This window comes from Cervus canadensis, chromosome 4, assembly GCF_019320065.1.
Source record: "Cervus canadensis isolate Bull #8, Minnesota chromosome 4, ASM1932006v1, whole genome shotgun sequence".
Lineage (NCBI taxonomy): Eukaryota > Metazoa > Chordata > Mammalia > Artiodactyla > Cervidae > Cervus > Cervus canadensis.
The window spans coordinates 65,205,982-65,228,497 of record NC_057389.1 but is presented as its reverse complement, the minus strand read 5'-3'; the positions used below and the strand labels follow the sequence as shown (position 1 = coordinate 65,228,497).

Genomic DNA, 22,516 nt, shown 5'->3' with positions numbered 1-22,516 from the left:
TTTTCAGAAGGCAAGCTGTCTATTCTCTCTAAGCTTTAGTTTTCTCATCTGTAAAGCTGGCCAATCAAAGAATGAATAAGAAAGAGAATGAAATTTCATCTAACCTTTAAGTTTCATTTTGAAATTTTCCCTCCTCTTCAAAAGGAATTGGAAGGAACCTAAGTATATATATATATGTTGTGTGTGTGTGTGTGTGTGTGTGTGTGTGTGTGTAAAGAATTAAAAAAAGCTGGGAAGACATATACTAAATGTAACTGATTTTCTATAACTGGTAGGATTATGAAAATTTTTAATTTTCTTTGTCCTAATGTCAGGCATTTGCTGATTTTTCTACCATGAGTATATACAATTTATTAGTAGAAGAATAATACAATTTATTTGAAAAATTGCTCACATGTTATACAAAAATCAATTCAAAATGAGTCGTAGACTTAAATGTAGCACTTAAAACTATAAAACTTTATGAGAAAACATAGGAGAAAACCATTAAGACCTAGTGCTTAGTGAAGAGTTCTTAAAAATGACATGTAGGAAAATATTAAATTGGACCTCATCAAAATGAAAAACTTATTCTGCAAAAGACCTTAAGACAATGTAAAGACAAGCTACAAACAGAAGAAAAATATTTGCAAACCACATCTCTGACAAAGGGCTCATATCTAGGAGGTAGAGAGAACTCTCAAAACTCCATGATAAAAAAGTAAACAATCCAATTAGAAAATGAGCCAATGGCAGGACAAGACATTGATGTTCAGTGTTGTTGAAGTGCAAATGAAAATCACAATGAGATATCACCACAAGCTTTTCAGAATAGCTAAAATAAAAAGCAGTGATAACAGCAAATGCTAGTGAGGATGACAAGAAACTGGATCACTTGTTCATTGCTAGCGGGAATGTAAATGGTATAGCCATTTAAGAAAGAGTCTAGCAATTTTTTTTTTTTTTTTTTTAGGAAACTAAACATGCAGTTACTATATGACCCAACAATTACATTCTTAGGCATTTATCCCAGGGCAATGAAAACTGATATTTACACAAAAACCTGTACACAAATGTTCAAAGCACTCTTATTTATAACAGCCAAAAAACAGGGAACAATTGAAATGCCCTTCAACAGGTGAATGGTTAAACAGGTGGTAGTACCACCATACCATAGAATACTACTCAGCACTAAAAATAAATGAACTACTGATGCAGGATATAACTTGGATATACCTCAGGGAGTTATGCTGAGTGAAAAAGTCAATATCAAAAGGTCACATACTTCATGATTTCATTCACATAACATTTTAAAAAAGAAAAATTATAGTGATAGAAAACAGATTACTGATTGATAGGGCTTGGAGATGTTGGGAGGTAGGGAGTGGGGCAGAAGTGACTAAAGAGGCATAGCAAGAGGGATATCTTTGCGTTGATGAAATAGTTCTGTATCTTGTTGTGGTTGCAGTTAGAAGAATATGCACATGTGAAATAATAAAAGACCTAGGAATAAACCTACCTAAGGCGACTCAATGGACTTGGGTTTGGGTGGACTCTGGGAGTTGGTGATGGACAGGGAGGCCTGGCGTGTTGTGGTTCATGGGGTCCCACAGAGTCGGACACAACTGAGCGACTGAACTGAACTGGAGACAAAAGAGCTGTATACAGAAAACTATAAGACACTGATAAAAAAGAATAAAAGACATTAACAGACGGAAGATATATCTTGTTCTTGGGTCGGAAGAACCAATATTGTGAATATGACAATATTACTCAAATCAATCTACAGATTTAAGGCTGCTGCTGCTGCTGCTAAGTCGCTTCAGTCGTGTCCGACTCTGTGGGACCCCATAGACGGCAGACCGCCAGGCGCCCCCGTCCCTGGGATTCTCCAGGCAAGAACACTGGAGTGGGTTGTCATTTCCTTCTCCAATGCATGAAAGTGGAAAATGAAAGTGAAGTCGCTCAGTCGTGTCCGACTCCTAGTGACCCCATGGACTGCAGCCTACCAGGCTCCTCCATCCATGGGATTTTCCAGGCAAGAGTACTGGAGTGGGTTGCCATTGCCTGCTCCAGATTTAAGGTAGTCCTTCTCAAATTGTGGCTCAGCCAGTAAAGCGTCTGCCTACAATGCGGGAGACCTGGGTTCGATCCCTGGGTCATTAGATCCCCTGGAGAAGGAAATGGTAACCCACTCCAATACTCTTGCCTGGAAAATCCCATGGACGGAGAAGCGTGATAGGCTACTGTCCATGGGGTTGCAAAGAGTCAGACACGACTGAGCCACTTCACTTTCCTTTCCTTTTATCAAATTGTCAATGGCATTTTTTCACAGAACTAGAACAAAAAAGGTCACAATTCGCATGGTAAAATAAAAGACCCCAGAATAGCCAAAGCAATCTTGAGAAAGAAGAATGAAGCTGGAGGAATCAACCTTCCTTATTTCAGACTGTACTACAAAATTACCACAAGGGCTTCCCTTGTGGCTCAGCTGGTAAAAAAATCCGCCTGCAATGCAGGAGACCTGGGTTCCCACTCCAGTATTCTGGCCTGGAGAATTCCATGGACTATAGTTCATGGGGTCACAAAGAGTCAGGCCCAACTGAGTGACTTTCACTTTCACAAAACCACAATCATCAAGACAGTATGGTACTAACACAAAAACAGAAATATAGACCAATGGAACAAGACAGAAAGCCCAGAGATAAACCTACACACCTATGGGCACCTTATCTTTGGCAAAGGAGGCAAGAATATAAAATGGAGAAAAGACAGCCTCCTCACAAAGTGGTACTGGGAAGACTGGACAGCTACATGAAAAAGAATGAAATGAGAATACTCCCTAACGCCATACAAAGGTAAACTCAAAATTGATTAAAGACCTAAATGGCTTCCCAGGTGGCTCAGTGAGTAAAGAATCTGCTTGCAGTTCAGAGGACCCAGGAGGTGTGGGTTTGATCCCTGGGTTGGGAAGATCCCCTGGAGAAGGGCATGGCAACTCACTCCAGTATTCTTGCCTGGAGAATCTCACAGACAGAGGAGCCTGGTGGGGTGCAGTCCATAAAGTCATAGAGAGTTAGACACGACTGAAGCGACTGAGCACACAAGGATACTATAAAACTCTTAGAGGAAAACATAGGCAGAACACATTTTCACATAAGATCCTCTATGACCCACCTTCTAGAGTAATGGGCAAGAGAGTTCCAGAAAAACATCTATTTCTGCTTTATTGACTACTCCAAAGCCTTCGACTGTGTGGGTCACAATAAACTGTGGAGAATTCTGAAGGAGATGGGAATACCAGACCACCTGTCCTGCCTCTTGTGAAACCTGTATGCAGGTCAGGAAGCAACAGTTAGAACTGGACATGGATCAACAGACTGGTTCCAAATAGGAAAAGGAGTACGTCAAGGCTGTATATTGTCACCCTGCTTATTTAACTTATATGCAGAGTACGTCATGAGAAACGCTGGGGCTGGAAGAAGCACAAACTGGAATCAAGATTGCCAGGAGAAATATCAATAACTTCAGATATGCAGATGACACCACCCTTATGGCAGAAAGTGAAGAGGAACTAAAAAGCCTCTTGATGAAAGTGAAAGAGGAGAGTGAAAAAGTTGGCTTAAAGCTCAACATTCAGAAAACTAAGATCATGGCATCTGGTTCCATCACTTCATGGCAAATAGATGGGGAAACGTGTAAAGTGTGGTCCCATCACCTCATGGGAAATAGATGGGGAGACAGTGGAAACAGTGTCAGACTTCATTTTTTGGGGCTCCAAAATCACTGTGGATGGTGACTGCAGCCATGAAATTAAAAGACGCTCACTCCTTGGAAGGAAAGTTATGACCAACCTAGATAGCATATTAAAAAGCAGAGACATTACTTTGCCAACAAAGGTCCATCTGGTCAAGACTATGGTTTTTCCAGTGGTCATGTATGGATGTGAGAGTTGGACTGTGAAGAAAGCTGAGCGCCGAAAAATTGATGCTTTTGAACTGTGGTGTTGGAAAAGACTCTTGAGAGTCCCTTGGACTGCAAGGAGATCCAACCAGTCCGTCCTGAAGGAGATCAGTCCTGGGTGTTCATTGGAAGGACTGATGCTGAAGCTGAAACTCCAGTACTTTGGCCACCTCGTGCGAAGAGTTGACTCGTTGGAAAAGACCCTGATGCTGGGAGGGATTGGGGAAAGGAGGAGAAGGGGACGACAGAGGATGAGATGGCTGGATGGCATCACCGACTCCATGGGCATGAGTCTGAGTAAACTCCAGGAGTTTGTGATGGACAGGGAGGCCTGGCGTGCTGCGATTCATGGGGTCGCAAAGAGTCGGACACAACTGAGTGACTGAACTGAACTGACTGAACTAAACTCAAACGATTTCGGATAGCAAAGGAAACCATAAACAAGATGAAAAGACAAGCCTCCAGATGGGAGGAAATAATTGCGAATGAGCAACTGACAAAGGATTGATCTCCAAAATATGTAAGCAGTTCATGCAGCTCAACATGAGAAAAACAAAGAACCCGAACAAAAAGTAGGCAAAAGGCCTTAATAGATATTTCTCCAAAGAAGACATCCAGGTGGCTAAAAAACACATGAAAAAATGATCAACATAGCTTATTATTAGAGGAATGCAAATCAAAACTACAATGAAGTACTGCTTCACACTGATCAGAATGGCTATCATCAAAAAATTTACAAATAGATAATCTTATGAGAGTTCCCTTGTATGTTATTTGTTGTGTTTCCCTTGTTGCTTTTAACATTTTATCTTTGTCTTTAATTTTTTTCAGTTTGATTACTGGGTGTCTTGATGTGTGGGTTTATCCTGTCTGGGACTCTGCACTTACTGGACTTTGTTGACTGTTTCTTTTCCCACGGTAGGGAAATCTTCAACTATTTTCTCTTCAAATATTTTCTCAAGTTCTTTCTCTCTTCTTCTTCTGGGACCTTTGTAATGTGAATATTGGGGCCTTTAAAGTTGTCCCAGAGTACAAATTTTTTTTCATTCTTTTTTCTATATTTTGTTTTGCAGCAGTGATTTCCACCATCTGCCTTCTAGGTTATTTATCTGTTCTTCTGCCTTAGTTATTATGCTATTGATTCCTTCTAGTGTATTGTTCATCTCTGTTTATTCTTTAGTTCTTCTAGGTCTTTGATAAACATTTATGGCACCTTCTCCATTTTTTTCCCCCAAGATCCTGGGTCATCCTGGATCCTAGGTCCCCCTGGCCCTATCATTATTTTGAATTCTTTTTCTGAAAGATTGCCTATCTCCACTTCATTTAGTTATTTTTCTGGGATTTTATGCTATTCTTTCATCTGGGAGATAGTCCTCTGCACTTTCATTTCAATTAACTTTCTGTGGTTGTGGTTTTCATTCTGGAGGCTGCGGGATTGTAGTTCTTCTTGCCTCTTCTGTCTGCCCTCTGGTGGATGAGGCTGATGAGAGGGACTGTTGTTTAGTCGCTCGGTTGAGTCTTGACTCTTCGTGACTCCATGGACTGCAGCAGGCCAGGCTTCCCTGTCCTGCACCATCTCCCATAGTTTGCTCAAACTCATGTCCATTAAGTCGGTGATGCCATCCAACCATCTCATCCTCTGTCATGCCCTTCTCCTCCCGCCTTCAATCTTTCCCAGCGACAGGGTCTTTTCTAATGAGTCGGCTCCTTGCATCAGGTGGCCAAAGTATTGGAGCTTCATCTTCACCATCAGTCTTGGTGCTGGGGAAAACTGGAACTTGTTCTGGTGGGCAGGGTCCCGCTCAGTAAAACTTTAATCTGATTATCTGCTGATAGGTGGGGCTGCACTGTCTCTGTTAGTTTCTTAGCCTGAGGTTACCCAGCCCTGGAGTCCACAGGATCTATGGGAAACCTCTGATAGGATTGTTGTTGTCTAATCGCTAAGTCTGCTAAATATTGGAGGAATAGGAAATACTTCAGTATCAATATTTCCAACAAATATTCAGGGTTGATTTCCCTTAGGATTGACTGGTTTGATCTTGCAGTCCAAGGGACTCTCAAGAGTCTTCTCCAGCACAGAGTTCAAAATATCAATTCTTTGGTGCTCAGCCTTCTTTATGGTACAACTCTCACATTAGTACATTACTACTGGAAAAACCATAGCTTTGATTATATGGACCTTTGTCAGCAAAGTGATGTCTCTACTTTTTCATATTCTGTCTAAGTTTGTTAAAGCTTTTCTTCCAAGGAGCAAGCATCTTTTAATTTCTTGGCTGCAGTCACCATCCACAGTGATTTTCGACCCCAAGAAAATAAAGTCTGTCACTGTTTGCATTTTTTCCCTGTCTATTTGTCATGAAGTGATGGGACCAGAAACCAAGATGTCAGTTTTTTGAATGCTGAGTTTTAAGCCAGCCTTTTCACTCTCCTTTTTCACCTTCATCAAGAGGCTCTTTAGTTCCTCTTCACTTTCTGCCGTTAGGGTGGTATCATCTGCATTTCTGAGGTTGTTGATATTCTCCCAGCAATCTTTTTTTTATTATTATTATTAAGATACTGAGTTTATTTCACGTGTATATTTTTGTCTCCCCACCATTTCCATCTGTCTGACCACCACTACTGCTATTCCTATCATAACATTGCATGCATACTTAAAACCAAGCAAAGGATGGAGTTCCATCTTTAAAAACTAAAGAGGCATTTTGGACCACACATTCTTGGGAATGGAACGTGGATAACATTTATCAGACCTGATAGGGAAAGTTCTCATTCTGCATTATAAAAAGGACAGCCAGATATCAACTGTTACAGAAATGAAATAAGACGGAAACTTTTTAACAAACTGTTTAAACTATTTTCTTAAAGAGACTTCTTCCACTGCCAGAGATCTTGAATAGCCTCCTGGTCAGTCATCTGGAAACAATTCTTCACATAATTGATAAACTTGGCTTCCACTTTGGGAAGGGAACCACCTTTTTCTATCCTTGCTTGCATTTTTGCTTTAATGTCTTCTACGGAGCTAGGTCCTCTCAGTGCTTTAGGTGCTTTTTCCTGTTTTTTTTTTTTTTTTTTTTTTAAGGATTCTTGCCCTTTTGATCTTGGTGTTGACAGTTTTGAGTCTTTTCCATTCTGCTTCAACTTTTGTGCATTTTTGACTGGAGTATCTCATACAGATTTCTTTACTGGAGCTTTTTCTTCAACTTCGTCATCAAAATCATCATCATCATCATCTTCTTCATCTTCATCAGAGCAATCTTTACTTTTCTCTGGGGAATCTTGCTACCACAGAACACTTTCCAGATATACTTGGGAGTTTCACATCCTCCTCCTCTTCATCTTCTGACTCTGCATCTTCCTCCACAGCTACTAAGTGCTGTCCACTGATAGGCACAGGCCCTGAACCACACTTCAACTGTAAGACCACAGGTGATATAATTTCAAAGCCCCCAAGGGAAGCTGTTGGCTGTATAGACATTTTCAAAGTTGCCAGTGTTACTTTAATTGGACTGCCTTCATAATTCATTGCCTCTGCTTCAACAATGCATAATTCATCCTTTGCTCCAGCCCCTAAACTGACCATTCTTAAAGATAACTGGTGCTCATGTTCATCATTATACACCTTGACGTGATAATCTCTATCAGCCTTTAGTTCACAACTGAAAAGATAGTCTAGGGCCTCAGGGTGCTCATGTTCATCTCCATTGAATCCTCCATGGGTTGGCGACACACACTTAAGTGGGAGAGAAGCTGGACGGACTTAAATGACTACTGTTCGAATGAGCAGTCACGCAGGACAGAATCACACCAGGTCCCAGCAATCTTGATTTCAACTTGTGATTCATCCTGCCTGGCATTTTCCGTGATGTAATCTGCATATAAGATAAACAAGCATGGTGACAATATACAGCCTTGACATACTGCTTTCCCAATTTTGAATGAGTCCATTGTTCTGTGTCCAATTCTAACTTGCTTCTTGATCTGCATACAGATTTCTCAGGAAGCGGGTAAAGTAGTCTGGTATTCCCATCTCTTTAAGTATTTTCCACAGTTTGTTGTGATCTACACAGTCAAAAGCTTTAGCGTAGTCAATGAAGAAGAAGTAGATGTTTTTCTGGAACTCTTGCTTTTTCTATGATCCAATGGATATTGGAAATTTAATCTCTGATTCCTTTGACTTTTCTAAATCCAGGTTGAACATCTGGAAGTTCATGGTTCATGTACTGTTGAAGCCTAACTTGAAGGATTTTGAGCATTACCTTGCTAGCATGTGAGCTGAGCCCAATTGTATGATGGTGGACATTCTTTGACATTGCCCTTCTTTGGGATTGGATGAAAACTGACTTTTTCCAGTCCTGTGGGCACTGCTGAGTTTTCCAAATTTGCTGGCATATTGAGTACAGAACTTTCACAGCATCATCTTTTAGGGTTTGAAATAGCTCAGCTGGAATTCCATCACCTCTACTAGCTTTGCTCATAGTGATGCTTCCTAAGGCCCACTTGACTTCACATTCTAGGGTGTCTGGCTATATGTGAGTGACCACACCATCGTGGTTATCTGAGTCATTAAGACCTTTTTTGTATGGTACCTTTGTGTATTCTTGCCATCTTTTCTTAATCTCTTCTGCTTCTGGTAGGTCCTTATCATTTCTGTCCTTTATTGTGCCCAGTTTTGCATGAAATATTCCCTTATATTTCTAATTTTCTTGAAGAAATCTCTAGTCTTTCCCATTCTATTGCTTTCCTCTATTTCTTTGCATTCTTCACTTAAAGAAGGCTTTCTTTTCTCTCCTTGCTATTCTCTGGAACTCTGCATTTAGTTTTGTATATCTTTCCCTTTCTCCTTTGCTTTTCACTATTCTCTTCGCAGTTATTTGTAAGTCCTCTTCAGAAAACCATTTTGCTTTCTTGCATTTCTTTTCCTTTGGGATGGTTTTGGTCACCACCTCCTGTGCAGTATGATGAACCTCTGCCCATAGATCTTCAGACACTCTATCATATCTAATCTCTTGTATCTATTTGTCACTTTCACTATATAATCATAAGGGATTTGATTTAGATCATGCCTGAATGGGCTAGTGATTTTCCCTACTTTCTTCAATATAAGTCTGAATTTTGCAGCAAGGAGCTCATGATCTGAGTCACAGTCAGTTCCAGGTCTTGTTTTTACTGACTTTATAGAATTCCTCCATCTTTGGCTGCAAAGAATATAATCAATCAATCTGATTTTGGTATTGGCCAGCTGGTGATGTCCATGTGTAGAGTTGTCTCTTGTGTTGTTGGAAGAGGGTGTTTGTTTTGACCAGTGTGTACTCTTGACAGAACTCTTTTAGCCTTTGTCCTGCTTCACTTTGTACCCTAAGGCCAACCTTGCCTATTGCTCCAGGTATCTCTTGACTTCCTACTTTTGCATTCCAATCCCCTATTTAACCCCCCAAGTTGTAAGTAATTATTTTATGCATGCTAAGTCACTTCAGTCATGTCTGACTCTTTGTGACCTAACTCTTTGTGACCCTATGGACCATAGCCCACCAGGCTTCTCTGTCCTTGGGATTTCCGAGGCAAGAATTCTGGAGTAGGTTGCCATTTCCTTCTCCAGAGGAGTCTTTCCCAGCTCAGGGATCAAATCTGCATCTCTTAAGTCGCCTGCATTGGCAGATGGGTTTTTTACCTCTAGCACCACCTAGAAAGCCCTGTTAAGTTAATCTTATTTCCATTATGGCTTGCAATTATAATTATCTTTTATTTTTTGACTGCTATTAATTGTGATAGCTGATAAACATCTTTTTACTGTTGTGATTATGTATCTTTGTTTTAATACCATTGTATCATGACTAGTCAACAGAAAATAATAGAATTCTATATCGCTGAAACTAACACTTAATAGAAAAATTTGTAATCAGTTTTTAAAATCCAGATGCAGATTAGAATTATCTTGGATATTTTTGAAAAAAACAAATGCCCCTGGTATTTTTTTTTTCTCCAAACCTCCAGATGTGATTCTAAGAGCAGCCATGTTTAAAAGCAACTGGACTGTATGATTATCTTTTACTTTTATCTAGTCTGTTTTTGGTTTCCCAGGTGGTACTAGTGGTTTAGAACCTGCTTGCCTAATGCAGAAGACATAAGAGATGTGGATTTGATCCCTGGGTCAGGAAGATGCCCTGAACAAGGGAATGGAAACCCTTGGTCACAAACAGTCGGACATGACTGAGGCAATTTAGCATGCACAGTATAGGTTTTGTTCAAATTTCACAAAATATTTTGCTAGTGTCCATGATTTGTTTTCATACCGTATTCAAGATTCCACATTGTATTTAGTTGAAATGAGCAGCTTTAGCTGCATGCAACAAATTCTGATAAATTCTCTTTTCATTTTTGTTTTTACAAATATTTTCTAATGTTTCTTGTTATGGCTTCTTAAATACACCCATCATTTAAAAGTGGACATTGAACTCCCAAATACATGGAGTTTTTAAATTAGTTTTGATATTAGTTTTTCATTTTGACATTAGTTTTTCACTTAAATGCTTTCTTCTCTGCAATCACCCTCTGTGTTATTCCAGTCTTTTAATCTTCTTGAGGCTTTTGATGGCTAAGTCAAAGATTTCTCTTGGTAACTGTCACATTACAGTTGAAAAATATGTGGGTTATTTTCAAATATCTTTCGATATTGTGTTCTAACATAGTTCTACAGTGATAGAACAGATTCTGTATGATTTTAATACCTTTAGACCATGACATTTTTGCATCTTGTTTTATGTCCCTGTATATGTTCCAGTGTCTCCTGGTTTTGGCCTATGGGAACTTGAATAGAATTCGTACCCTGCTGTTGTGTGAAAATTGTATAAATCTTAATTATGTTGAATTGGTTAATAGTACTTTTCAGGTCCACTGTATCCTTCTACTTTTTTCTGTCTGTTCATTCTATTAATTTTTGAGAATTTTATATTGAAACTCCAACTAAAAACCTTAATTTATCTACTTAAAAATAATGTTAATATATAATGGAGCTATATGTAACTTTGTTCTGTGTTTTCCAAGTCTCTTGTAAATGTGTTATCATACTTTCATAATTTAAAAAATTAAAATTAAAAAAAGCTGCAAAGAATAAATGCTGGAGAGCCTTGCACTGTTGGTGGGATATAAATTAATAGCCATTATGGAGAAGAGTATGGATATTTCTTTAAAAATTAAAAATAAAACTACCATATGACCCAGCCATCCCACTACTGGGCGTATAACCTGAGAAAAACATAATTGAAAAAGACACATGTACTCCAATGTTCATTGTAGCACTACTTACAATAGCTAGGACACACAAGCCACCTAGATGTCCATTGACAGATGAATGGATAAAGGAACTGTGGTGCACATACACAAGGAAATATAACTCAGACATAAAAAGGAACGAATCTGAGCCAGTTCTAGAGAGATGGATAGATCTAGAGTCTGCTATACAGAGTGAAGTAAGTCAGAAAAAGAAAAACAAATAGCATATATTAGCACATATGTATGGAATCTAGAAAAATGGTACTGATGAAACTATTTGCAGGACAGAAGTAGAGACTCCAACATACAGAACAGACTTGTAGACACAGGGAGAGCAGGAGAGGGTAGGACAAATTGAGAGAGTAGAATTAAAATAAATACATTACCATGTGTAAGATAGATAGCTAATGGGAAGTTGTACAGTGCAGGGATTTCAGCCTGGTGCTCTGTGACAACCTAAAGGGGTGGGATGGGGTTAGAGGGGGGAGGAAGGTTCAGGGGGAATGGGACATGTGTATACCTATGGCTGATTCATGTTGATGTATGGCAGAAACCAATATGACATTTTAAAGCAATTATCCTCCAATTAAAAAAAATAAAAAAAGAATATGCACATGTGATAAAACTACACACATTGTATTAATGTCATCTTCTGATATTGGTATTATATTGCAATTATGTTACATGCAACCATTGGTAAAAATTGGATGAAAGGGACACAGGGACCTATCTGTACTGTCTTTGCAACTTCCTAGGAAAAGGAGTATGTCAAGGCTGTATATTGTCACCCTACTTATTTAACTTATATGCAGAGTACATCATGAGAAACGCTGGGCTGGATGAAGCACAAGCTGGAATCAAGATTGCCGGGAGAAATATCAATAACCTCAGATATGCAGATGACACCACCCTTATGGCAGAGAGTGAAGAGGAACTAAAAAGCCTCTTGATGAAAGTGAAAGAGGAGAGTGAAAAAGTTGGCTTAAAGCTCAACATTCAGAAAACTAAGATCATGGCATCTGGTCCCATCACCTCATGGGAAATAGATGGGGAGACAGTGGAAACAGTGTCAGACTTTATTTTTTGGGGCTCCAAAATCACTGTGGATGGTGACTGCAGCCATGAAATTAAAAGACACTTACTCCTTGGAAGGAAAGTTATGACCAACCTAGATAGCATATTAAAAAGCAGAGACATTACTTTGCCAACAAAGGTCCGTCTAGTCAAGGCTATGGTTTTTCCAGTGGTCATGTATGGATGTGAGAGTTGGACTGTGAAGAAAGCTGAGCACCGAAAAATTGATGCTTTTGAACTGTGGTGTTGGAAAAGACTCTTGAGAGTCCCTTGGACTGCAAGGAGATCCAACCAGTCCATCCTGAAGGAGGTAAGTCCTGGGTGTTCATTGGAAGGACAGATGCTGAAGCTGAAACTCCAGTACTTTGGCCACCTCATGCGAAGAGTTGACTCACTGGAAAAGACCCTGATGCTGGGAGGGATTGGGGGCAGGAGGAGAAGGGGATGACAGAGGATGAGATGGCTGGATGGCATCACCAACTCGATGGGCATGAGTTTGAGTAAACTCCGGGAGTTGTTGATGGACAGGGAGGCCTGGCGTGCTGCGATTCATGGGGTCGCAAAGAGTCAGACATGACTGAGCGACTGAACTGAACTGAACTGATGAATCTATAATTACTTAAAAACATTACTTGCTCTCTGCATAATGGATGACATCAGCCCTCAGTCAGGAAGAAGCACACTTCTGGCATTATGCCTTACAAACACCATCATCTGTCACTTATCACACTTATTTGAACATATAGTCCCTGCTATGGACTGAACATTTTTGTTGCCCCCAAAATTCTTATGTTGAAACCTAATCCCAATATACATATATTGCCTTGAGCATGTTGCTGATCACACAGTTGTCTCCATCCAAGTTCTCAGCTTCCCTTAAAATTAACAGTCATGGGAGATGGAGGCGTAGACATGGGGAGGGTAGGTAGGAGTAGACTCAGATTAAAGGAATAATAGAAGAGCCAAGGACCCCAGATGAGGCCCTTGGAAATCGAAGGCCTCTCTGACTCTCAGCATTCAATTCTATAATTATTCAGATGCCAGTCAGAATGTAGATAAAATACTTAGTGATAGCCTTAAATTTAATGAATGCTTTACTGTTTTAATCACTACTATATCATATGTTGCTGTTGTTGAGGCATTACCAATAAATCCAAGATCATGGGTGGCCAGCTATTAGAGGGATTCTGTTCCTGGGCCTTATATGACACCTCTTGGTTGACACTTTTGGAAAAATGTGGAGATAAAATGAAAGAGTGGATTTTGATACTATTCCTGGGTGGCCAGGGTGACCAGAATTACTCTAATTTCTAATGTCAAGAAGTTGGCTATAGCTCCGTTTTTTTTAATTGAAGTATAGTTGATTTACATGATCAATTCAGGTGTAGCTATAGCTCCATTTTTTTTTTTTAACTGAAGTATAGCTGATTTACAATATTGTTTCGGGTGTAGCTATAGCTCCATTCTGGAGTGGGGTTCTTTTGGATCTCTGGGGCCCTTTGTCAAAGCCAGGCCCACAGCCTCTTGTATGTTCTGTGCTGTCTTGAGCCCTGATTTGATGGCTGTGTCAATCCAGCCATGAGGCAGGTTTGTGTGCTCACCAGCAAAGTGGACCCATCCAAGTTCCTGGGCATAGTCCACATACTGGTAGGGAGTTGAAGCAGGCAAAACCACCCATGGAGTAGGAGTCCTGGCTCCAGTGCTTGATGATGGAATAGGGGCACAGGGCCCTCAGCTCCTCCTTGGAGAGGTCATGGGTTGTGGCCAGGTCATCCAAGACAACATCAGCTGCCTGGGCATGATCCAGGGCAGCAAAGAAAGAGGAGTTGTCGTCCATGGTAAAGGAGGTGAGGATGACTCCTGTGCCATCCGGGAAGGTATGACGGGTAGTGGATAAAGAGGAAAGGCCGATCAGTGCCGGACTCACCCCCAAAGAGACCTTCATGCTCCCAGAAACTCTGCATGCAGGCCAGGAACAACTTTGGTGACACTGCTGTAGTGGATGGATCGCAGTGCATTCTCCTTGCCATGGGATAGAGGTGGCTGGAAACAGAGGAGCTGGGCAGCCTTGGCTGTGGTGGCCACAAGCATGCAGTCAGCAGTCAGACTTGCCCTGGGTTTCAGAGGGTCAGGCGTTTGGTAGGTGATGTGTACGTGACCTCCGTATGACTCCACCTCTTCTGGTGGCGAGTGGAGCTGAACTGTCCCGGGCAAGAGAGCAGCATGCAGGGCATGGGAGAGCTGGTCAAAGCCCCCAGTGATTTCATCGAGTCTGAGAGTGAGCAGGCAAGGGAGAGACAGGAGGAGGAATGTTGATGGACAAGGCTAGGCAGAGGATGGGCCATTTGGACTGCACAGAGGCTAAGCCCTCTAATGGACCTGCTCTGATGTCCCCTCCTGAATATCTGTAGCACTTTTTTTTTTTTTGGTAGGAATCAGGTCACAGAACTCTGAGGGAGAGTGAGTCTCGGTTTCTTTTCTTTTTGCAGCTTCAGACTATCCTGACAGTGACCAGGGGTTTGATGGATGGAGTCTGGAGTTAGTACCCCTGATTCATCTTCCTTGGTTGAAAGACAGTGAGGCACCTTGTAAGGACCCTCATGTCTGTAACCAGAAAGCAGGTGAGGCTTAGAGCAAAGCAGATCCGTACCTTCCTGATGTGACTGCCTCTTAGTCAGAGGTTCTCAAAGTGGGGCTCCTAAACAAAAAGACAGAAAGCAGCAGCAGCCCCTGGAACATGTCAGAAAGGCATGTTCTCAGGTCCTAGCCCAGATGTGCTGAATCAGAGATTCAGGGTAAGGCTCAACCTTTTGTGTTTAACAAGGCCCCTAGTGATTCTGAGTTCATTGGAGTTTGGAAACCCCTGCTTTCCCACTTCCCCATTTCTTTTGGGATTTTTCCACCCAATTTATCTAAGCTTTCTACCAGTCCCAAAATGTCCTGGTTAGTAACTGGCTCACCCATGCCCATTTCCCCATTTCACCAGCCTGTTTCCCATCGGGAATCCTGGGAGAAGAAGATGAAGTTACGCAGGATCTCTAAGAAGGTGTGGTAATAGCCACCATACATATTCATCAGGTCGTCCACCATCTGCAAGGCCCCACGGCTCAGGTTCCCTACTGTGATCAGGTATTGCTGAAACCAGCCAACCATGTCCAGGGAGAGAAGGCAGGGGATCTGGAAGCCAACATGAGAACCCTTGCTTTGCATCCAGGGACAAGGAGAAACAGAATTGGACAGAGTGGTGTGGCCAGGCCATTCAGCCAGGCTCCTGCGGGCTACCGTGTGTATGCCTGCCATACTGGGCTCTGACAGCCTCAAAATGTTCTTCTTGGCCCTAATAATAGGAAAACAGCTAACTCTCTGTGCTACTTCTCATGTATACACACTCTGCAGAGCCCTTCACTTGTATGAGCCTCATATGATCCTAAGAAGTAGCTTAGGAGGCCTGCCAGCTGTCCCTGTTCCAGGGCCTCTGTCTTTGCTCCCCATAGATTTATTGGCAGCTACTGGCCTCTGTCCAAAGGCTGAACTGCAGGCCTCCTTGGCACTACACTCATGGCAGCAGGGCCACGAGGGAACAGAGCCACCATTCTCGTGGTTTGTCCATCACACCAGGCTTGTCCTCTATTTTGACCAAGATCCTTCTCACTTTGTCTGAGTTCTCTGGTCTCAAGGCCCAGGAGGCGGCATGAAGAGCGCAGTGGCAGGGTCCTCTGGTCTTATCTTCCCCGGAGGCCATGTTCATCTTTCCCAAGTCTCTAGGAAGCATTTTCCACCACCCTGCATTATCCATGGAGCAGGACTCCCTTTTAGGATGACCCTTCATGAGGTTAACTGGTGCCAATTCCTGGTGCCAGGGCTCCTATCAGACACTGCATCCTCCTCAATGGATACTCTTTATTACCATTGTTAGCAAACCTACTAGGCCACTTTTGACTTTTCAATGTACTCTCCCATCCCAGTTAGCTTTCAGGGTCCTCCACATGGGCTTCTAAGCAGACAGGGCAGTGCCATTATGCCCAATATATAGAATGAAACATTGAGGCTGTGAGATGGGGTCAGATCCAGCCGTACTGACTTCCAGGAAAAGATTCTCACTCATTACTATTTGTCTTGGCCTTGATGTTGACTGCTAGTTCAAATTGTGTGTTCTAACTGTGTGTTCTTAGATTCCTTCTATTTGATATTCATTCATCATAGGGCCGAACCTATGTGTTTATGTTTATGTTTTCATGTGTTTATGTCTCTCCTACATGTCAGCTTGCCTAGAACTCTCCTTTCACTGTGCAGCCTGGCTGATCTAAGGCCATACTCCTACCCACACACCAAGCCAATATTTCCCCTGCCCTAATTCACCCAGGGCCAGGTACCAGGCAACCAGAGACCATGCCTAGACCCATGCCCAGAGCCCATTGTAATTATTCAAACCAGCCAAGTCTAAGCTGTTTACTCTGTCCTACCTTGCCTCCCCTCAGAAACTCCAGTAAAAGCTGTGGTCTGTACCTTCTGCTTGCTCTTGTCTTCTGCTTTCTGACCATCCCAATATATCGCCAGGGCCTTGTGTGCTGTGTTGTGTTCCCTTCTCTCTGAAAAAGTAATGAATTTTTCCAGTGGCATTAACCTCTCCATGGCTATTCATCACTTCCACAAACTAGAATCCTGAGGGTACAAATGAGATTACTGCCCATGCCCCCAGTCTTCCTTACCCGCCCACACTTTTCCCAACCTTACCTGTGGCTGTAGGGTATCCTCATGGCACCCAGATCCATATACCACTGTGCTCCGGGCACTCTGTGGGTCTCTATTCTGCCACCCACACACCCTGAGGCCTCCAGGACAGTCACCTAGAAAGACGGCCCTTTCCTGACCTCAGTGAAGATGGACACACCCCCTCCTAGCAGGCTCTCACAGCCCTCCTTCCTCTTCCCCAGGTCTCCCTCTGTTATAGAATCAGACCATCCGGTTCTCCTAGCCCTTCTACCCCCGTCTTAAGCCCTAGACCCAGTCCCCTGCCCCAACTCTCTAAGGCCGTCCACCTCCCTCTGTCCAAGTTCCCCATGCAGGACCCTCCCAGATCCTTCCCCACATATACCTGGTGGCCAGCATCCTGCAAGGTCTTGGCAACAGTGAGCCCTGCCATGCCTGCTCTAATCACCACTATCTGTTTCCTTTCGGCCATCTGCCCCAGCCCATCTTGGGTCAGCTGCACCATCTCTTCATACTGGGGGTTCTCAAAGCACCTGATAGGTTGGCTGTTGGAGGCCTGAGTCCCCAGGCCCAGCACAGACAGGGGGGTGAGGGCCAGGCACATAGCTGTGGAGATGGCAAGCAAACAGCTGAGGACCAAGACGTCTTGCTAGTGTTAACACTGGTGTTGCTTTGAGGAGTGTTTATATTTCTAGATCTGTGATGCAACATCCTGGCACTCCCATACCCTTCTTTCCCTACTGGAGGGTGTCTTAGTCACCAGGACTGCCAAACTGCCCCCAGCACCCCAAGTGCTGAGCACTGCCCCCTCACTTCTCCCACTCAAGGAGCCTTGCCCAGGGTGCCTGCCCTTGGCCAGTTGTACTGTCATCCTTGAGGCCAAGCCCTCAATCCAATGTGGGGGACAGGTGAGGTGAACCTGTCCCCCACATTGGATGCCCCCTTTCCCCCTTAGGATTGATAGAATGTTGATTGTGGTGAGAAGACCCAACTCACTGGCTGTGGAAGGACGGGGAGAAGATAGAGAGTATAAAGGCATCATTTAATAATCTCAATAGTTTTGAGATGTACTTGGTAGGGTACCAGCTTCTCAAGCCCTTGAGAGACGTTGTGAGGCCCTTTCCTAGAGACGGTTCATTGAAGTTGAACTTTGCCTGATTGTGAGCCTGCATTATCACACTTGCCTTGGACAGGGTTCCATTCATTCTGGCTCATACGTTTCCTCTAGGAGCCTATGGAAGATGTGTGTTTTGTGACTGTCATTTTCTTATTGTTGTCCTTGTTGAAACTATTATCTGTGTTATGGGCTGAATTGTTTCTCCCCACCAAGTCCTGTGTTGTCATCTTAACCCGTAGTACCTCAGAACATGACTGTATTTGGAGACACGGCCTTTAATGAGGTGATTAAGTTAAAATGAGGCCATTAGGGTAGGCCCTATGCAATCTGACTGTTGTCCTTAGAAGAAGAGGAAATTTTGAGACACAGAGAGACACCAGGGATGTGTGCACAGAGCAAAGACCACGTGAAGACATAGAGAGAAGGCACTAATGTACAAGCCAAGGAGAGAGGTCTCAAGGGAACCAACTCTGTCAACACCTTGAACTTGGACTTCCAGCCTCCAGAAATTTCTGTTGCTTCTGCCACTCCAGTCTGCAGTATTTTGTTGTGGGGGCCTGAGTAGACTAATACACTTTGTTACCAAGTTTCCCTCTGTATCTTTCCCTACAGTATGGAGGAGTCCGACCCTCACATCAGACTTAACCACTGTATACCTTTAAAAATGTGTATTCATTATTTTTTATAAGAATCCACACACGCAATGTGTGACTGTACCCTTGATTCCCACCTCAGGATTTATGTTTCATTTGGGCCACCTTTCTTCCTTCATTTGTGACTGTGATGGTATAGTGGCATTACGGAAAAAGAAAGCACAGAAGGACAAACTATATGTGCCCCCACCACCTCATTCTCCCACCCTGCTCCACTCATCACCTTTGACAGTTTTCTGCGATTCCTTCTGTTCTGGCACAGAGTATGATAGGAGGCAGTTGCTCAATCTCCATTTTGGACCAGAAATTAATCCCTTTTGTACATAGCCTGGCTTATACTGGGCACTCGACATGCTTGTGGCATGCAGAGGTGGATGGAGGGACAGATGGACAAGTGGTTAAAAAAATGGGTAGACAAATAAATGAGCAAATTTGGTGGCAGAGGAAAGAAAGGACACATGGACAAGTGTTTTGGGCAAAGGCTTCGTACAAAGGCTTTCTCCACCCTCTGCATTTCCTTGCAGATTTCATGCTTGGGGCAGTGCCCAGCCCAGACTCTCTGTCCTTTGGTCTACCTGTCTAAAGGTTGACTCCATTTGCCCTGTCTCTCTTGCTCTCCTGAGGGCCTCCTGTGCTTCTCCAGCCTCCTTCTGAGAACCCATGTGCTGGATTTTACAATTTATTTTACTTTATAATTTCTTTTAAACACGTGCATTTCAGAATTCAGCCTTCCTTCACCCTCAGCCATCTACCTTTTCTTCAAGAACAAGAATGGGGCTTATCCCTTCTCCCTTCCTTGTTGTGAGAAGTGGAATCTGAACCATCCTGAAGTCATAAGTTTTGTCTCTTTGCCTCCTTATCCCCTTGTGAGATTTACATTCTAACCAGAATGCCATATTGCTAGAAAACAGTGCTTAAAATGGTAAGCAATTACCAGCATCTTGCTCAGCCATTAAAAAACCAGAAGATGCACAGCTGGGCCTTCTAGGAAACATAAGTGTTTTGAGTGGAGGAAATTTGCATGGAGTTACTCCTACTTTCCTATCAGCTGCCTGGCCCTGCAAAGTCAGTCCGTTAGGGTAGAGGGCTCCTCCTCAGCAAAAGAGGAGAACAGAACAATACATCTTTGAGCTAAAGGAGCTGCTCAAATTATGCAGCTGAGCCCTCTTATTTCACGCAGAAGAAACCAGACCAGGGAGTCTGTGTTGGCCCTGGTGCCAAGAGGTATTCATTATTGGCCATGGTAAGTTGACACCAGCCCCACAGCCCTCAATCCACTATTTGCCCTCCTGAGCTAATCAACTACTACCTTAGAGATCTGCTGCATCTTGTCTCTGGGGTGGAGACACTGCTGAGTAGCCCAGACACCTGCCCTAGGAGCCAGAGGCCAGGTCTGCCTTATCCTCTGTGGTCACGCTCCGCACCTGGCGCAGCTGCAGCCTCATTGTGACTATTTGCTGTATGGGTGAATAAATATGTAAATGAAGTATAGATCATCCTGCATCTTCAAAAAACTTTTCCTCATTGTCCCCTCCACAATATATGTCAGATGATATGTTTCCATTATTGGTTTGGAGAGTAGGCCAGGGACAGGGCAACGGGGGAGGCTTAGGGCAGTGGGGGAGGCCCCGTCTAGAGCCCTGGCCTGGAAGGATAGCTGTGGGTACTCACAGACTCTGAGTATGGTTCTTGGGTCCCCAGAAGAGAGCTCACTCCAACAGCCCAGTCCTGATGTGGCTCAGGTCTGTCTGAGAGACGTGGTCAGGGTTAGGAGGTATATTCTCTCCCGCCTTTGAACTTCCCAGATCCCACTCTCTGAATTACACCGGGATTCCCTGGTGGCTCAGATGGTAAAGAATCTGCCTGCAGTGCAGGAGACCTGGGTTCCATCGCTGGGTTGGGAAGATCCCCTGAAGAAGGGAATGGCTACCCACTCCAGTATTCTGGCCTGGAGAATTCCATGGACAGAGGAGCCTGGCATGGGGTCGCAAAGAGTTGGACGTGACTGAGCAACTTTCACTTTCACTAGGGCCTGGGAAAGTTGCTGGAGAGGAGAGGCTGAATGTGGGATAATCAGGAAGAATCCAGGGCTCTCTTCTCCACCTGCCCTCAAACCTTTCTCCTTGCCTCCCTCAACCTGGACTGAGTGAACCCTTGACCTTTCAGTTTCCTTGGCTAGAAACCCCGAAGTAGATTTGAGTCCTCCTTCCCGCTGAATCTTCACCTCCAGGGTTTTCAGCCCCCTCAGCTCTGCCTCTCCAGGGCCTCTCACTGGCCCCCACAACTTCTTAGCTAAGTCTCCCCACCCCCGACCTGGCCAAGATGCTCTCTCCACATCCCTCACAATGGTCATTTCCCCAGGCTCTCCCCACTTCTCTCCCTTGGCTACCACCAGAATGACAGTTCTAAACACAAGTCAAGTTATGGCAGCCCCTTGACTTAACCTCCCTTACCACCGCCTGCTCAGTTTCTGGGATACTTTGTTTTTATTTCTACTAACACTCTAATTTTGCATCAGTCAGTGAGTTTAGTCACTCAGTCGTGTCCAACTCTGTGACCCCACAGATGACAGCTGGCCAGGATCCCGGTCCATCACCAACTCCCGGAACTTGCTCAAGATTGTAGCCACCCCAAGAACTCTCCAGCTCACTCTTTGAGGTCCTGTAGGATTTAGAATGGTTTTCTTGAGGACTGTGAGACTTTTTTTAACTTCAGTTTAGTTCAGTCGTTCGGTCGTGTCTGACTCTTTGTGACCCCATGAACCGCAGCACTCCAGGCCTCCCTATCCATCACCAACTGCCAGAGTCTACCCAAACCCATGTCCATTGAGTCAGTGATGCCATGCAGCCATCTCACCCTCTGTCGTCCCCTTCTCCTCCTGCCCTCAATCTTTCCCAGCATCAGGGTCTTTTCCAATGAGTCAGTTCTTCATATCAGGTGGCCAAAATATTGGAGCTTCAGCTTCAGCATCAGTCCTTCCAGTGAATATTCAGGGTTGATTTCCTTTAGGATTTACTGGTTTGATCTCCTTGCAGTCCAAGAGACTCTCAAGAGTCTTCTCCAACACCACGGTTCAAAAGCATCAATTTTTCGGCGCTCAGCTTTCTTTATGGTCCAACTCTCAAATCCATACATGACTACTGGTTATGCATGGTTATGCCTTTATCTACTTGGCTAGCATGTGAACTACATGATATCAGAAACTTGCTTGTTTATCTATGATGTCTAGTGGAGGGTGGGTATGTAATGGTGCTCAAAGAGTGCTACATCGGTGAGTGCAGGAATGAGGCGTGGATTTGTGTGCCCATTGCAGTCAGCAATGAGGCCACAGAATCTTTACATATCACTTCTCTGAATTCAGGCAGTGTTCTTGCTCTCCTTTCCACCTTTCCTTAGACTTGGATCCTCCCACAAGGGCCCCCTTGTCACCCCCTAATCCTGTACTTCAGGATTTTCAGGTTAGATTTCCCCACTGGGATTTTACTCTGGGTGTGAAACTTGCACTTCCTCCTCTTCTGGGTTCCTAGTGTATTTCTGTTTTTCATGCACACCTCCCCACTTCTGGGACTCAGGCCTGCTATACTTCCTATAGTCCTCTCATTCTGAGAACTGTCACCCTCTTCTGTCCTGCCCTTTGCTGAGTGGTGAGAATTCAAGATTGCCTAGGTTACAGTAGGAACATGAATGTCAGGTGCAGTCTGGGCTGGAGAGAAGGGGTGGGATCTGACTGGGTAGAAAGTAGAGATTGGTG

General features: G+C 43.5%; 1 protein-coding gene and 1 pseudogene across 3 annotated transcripts in view; one reads left to right on the top strand and one right to left on the bottom strand.

Moving 5' to 3' along the window:
• Positions 1–22,516, top strand: part of LOC122439222 — a 43,189-nt gene that overhangs the window by 1,887 nt on the left and 18,786 nt on the right. For 2 of the 3 annotated variants that reach the window (XM_043464310.1, XM_043464312.1), the window contains exon 2: positions 14,775–14,906. The exons of the other annotated variant lie outside the window; for it this stretch is intronic. In XM_043464310.1, coding sequence (XP_043320245.1) covers positions 14,775–14,906 — 132 coding nt within the window. The remainder of the gene's footprint in view (positions 1–14,774; positions 14,907–22,516) is intronic. 3 annotated transcript variants of the gene reach the window in all.
• On the bottom strand, positions 6,698–7,656 carry LOC122439221 (annotated as a pseudogene).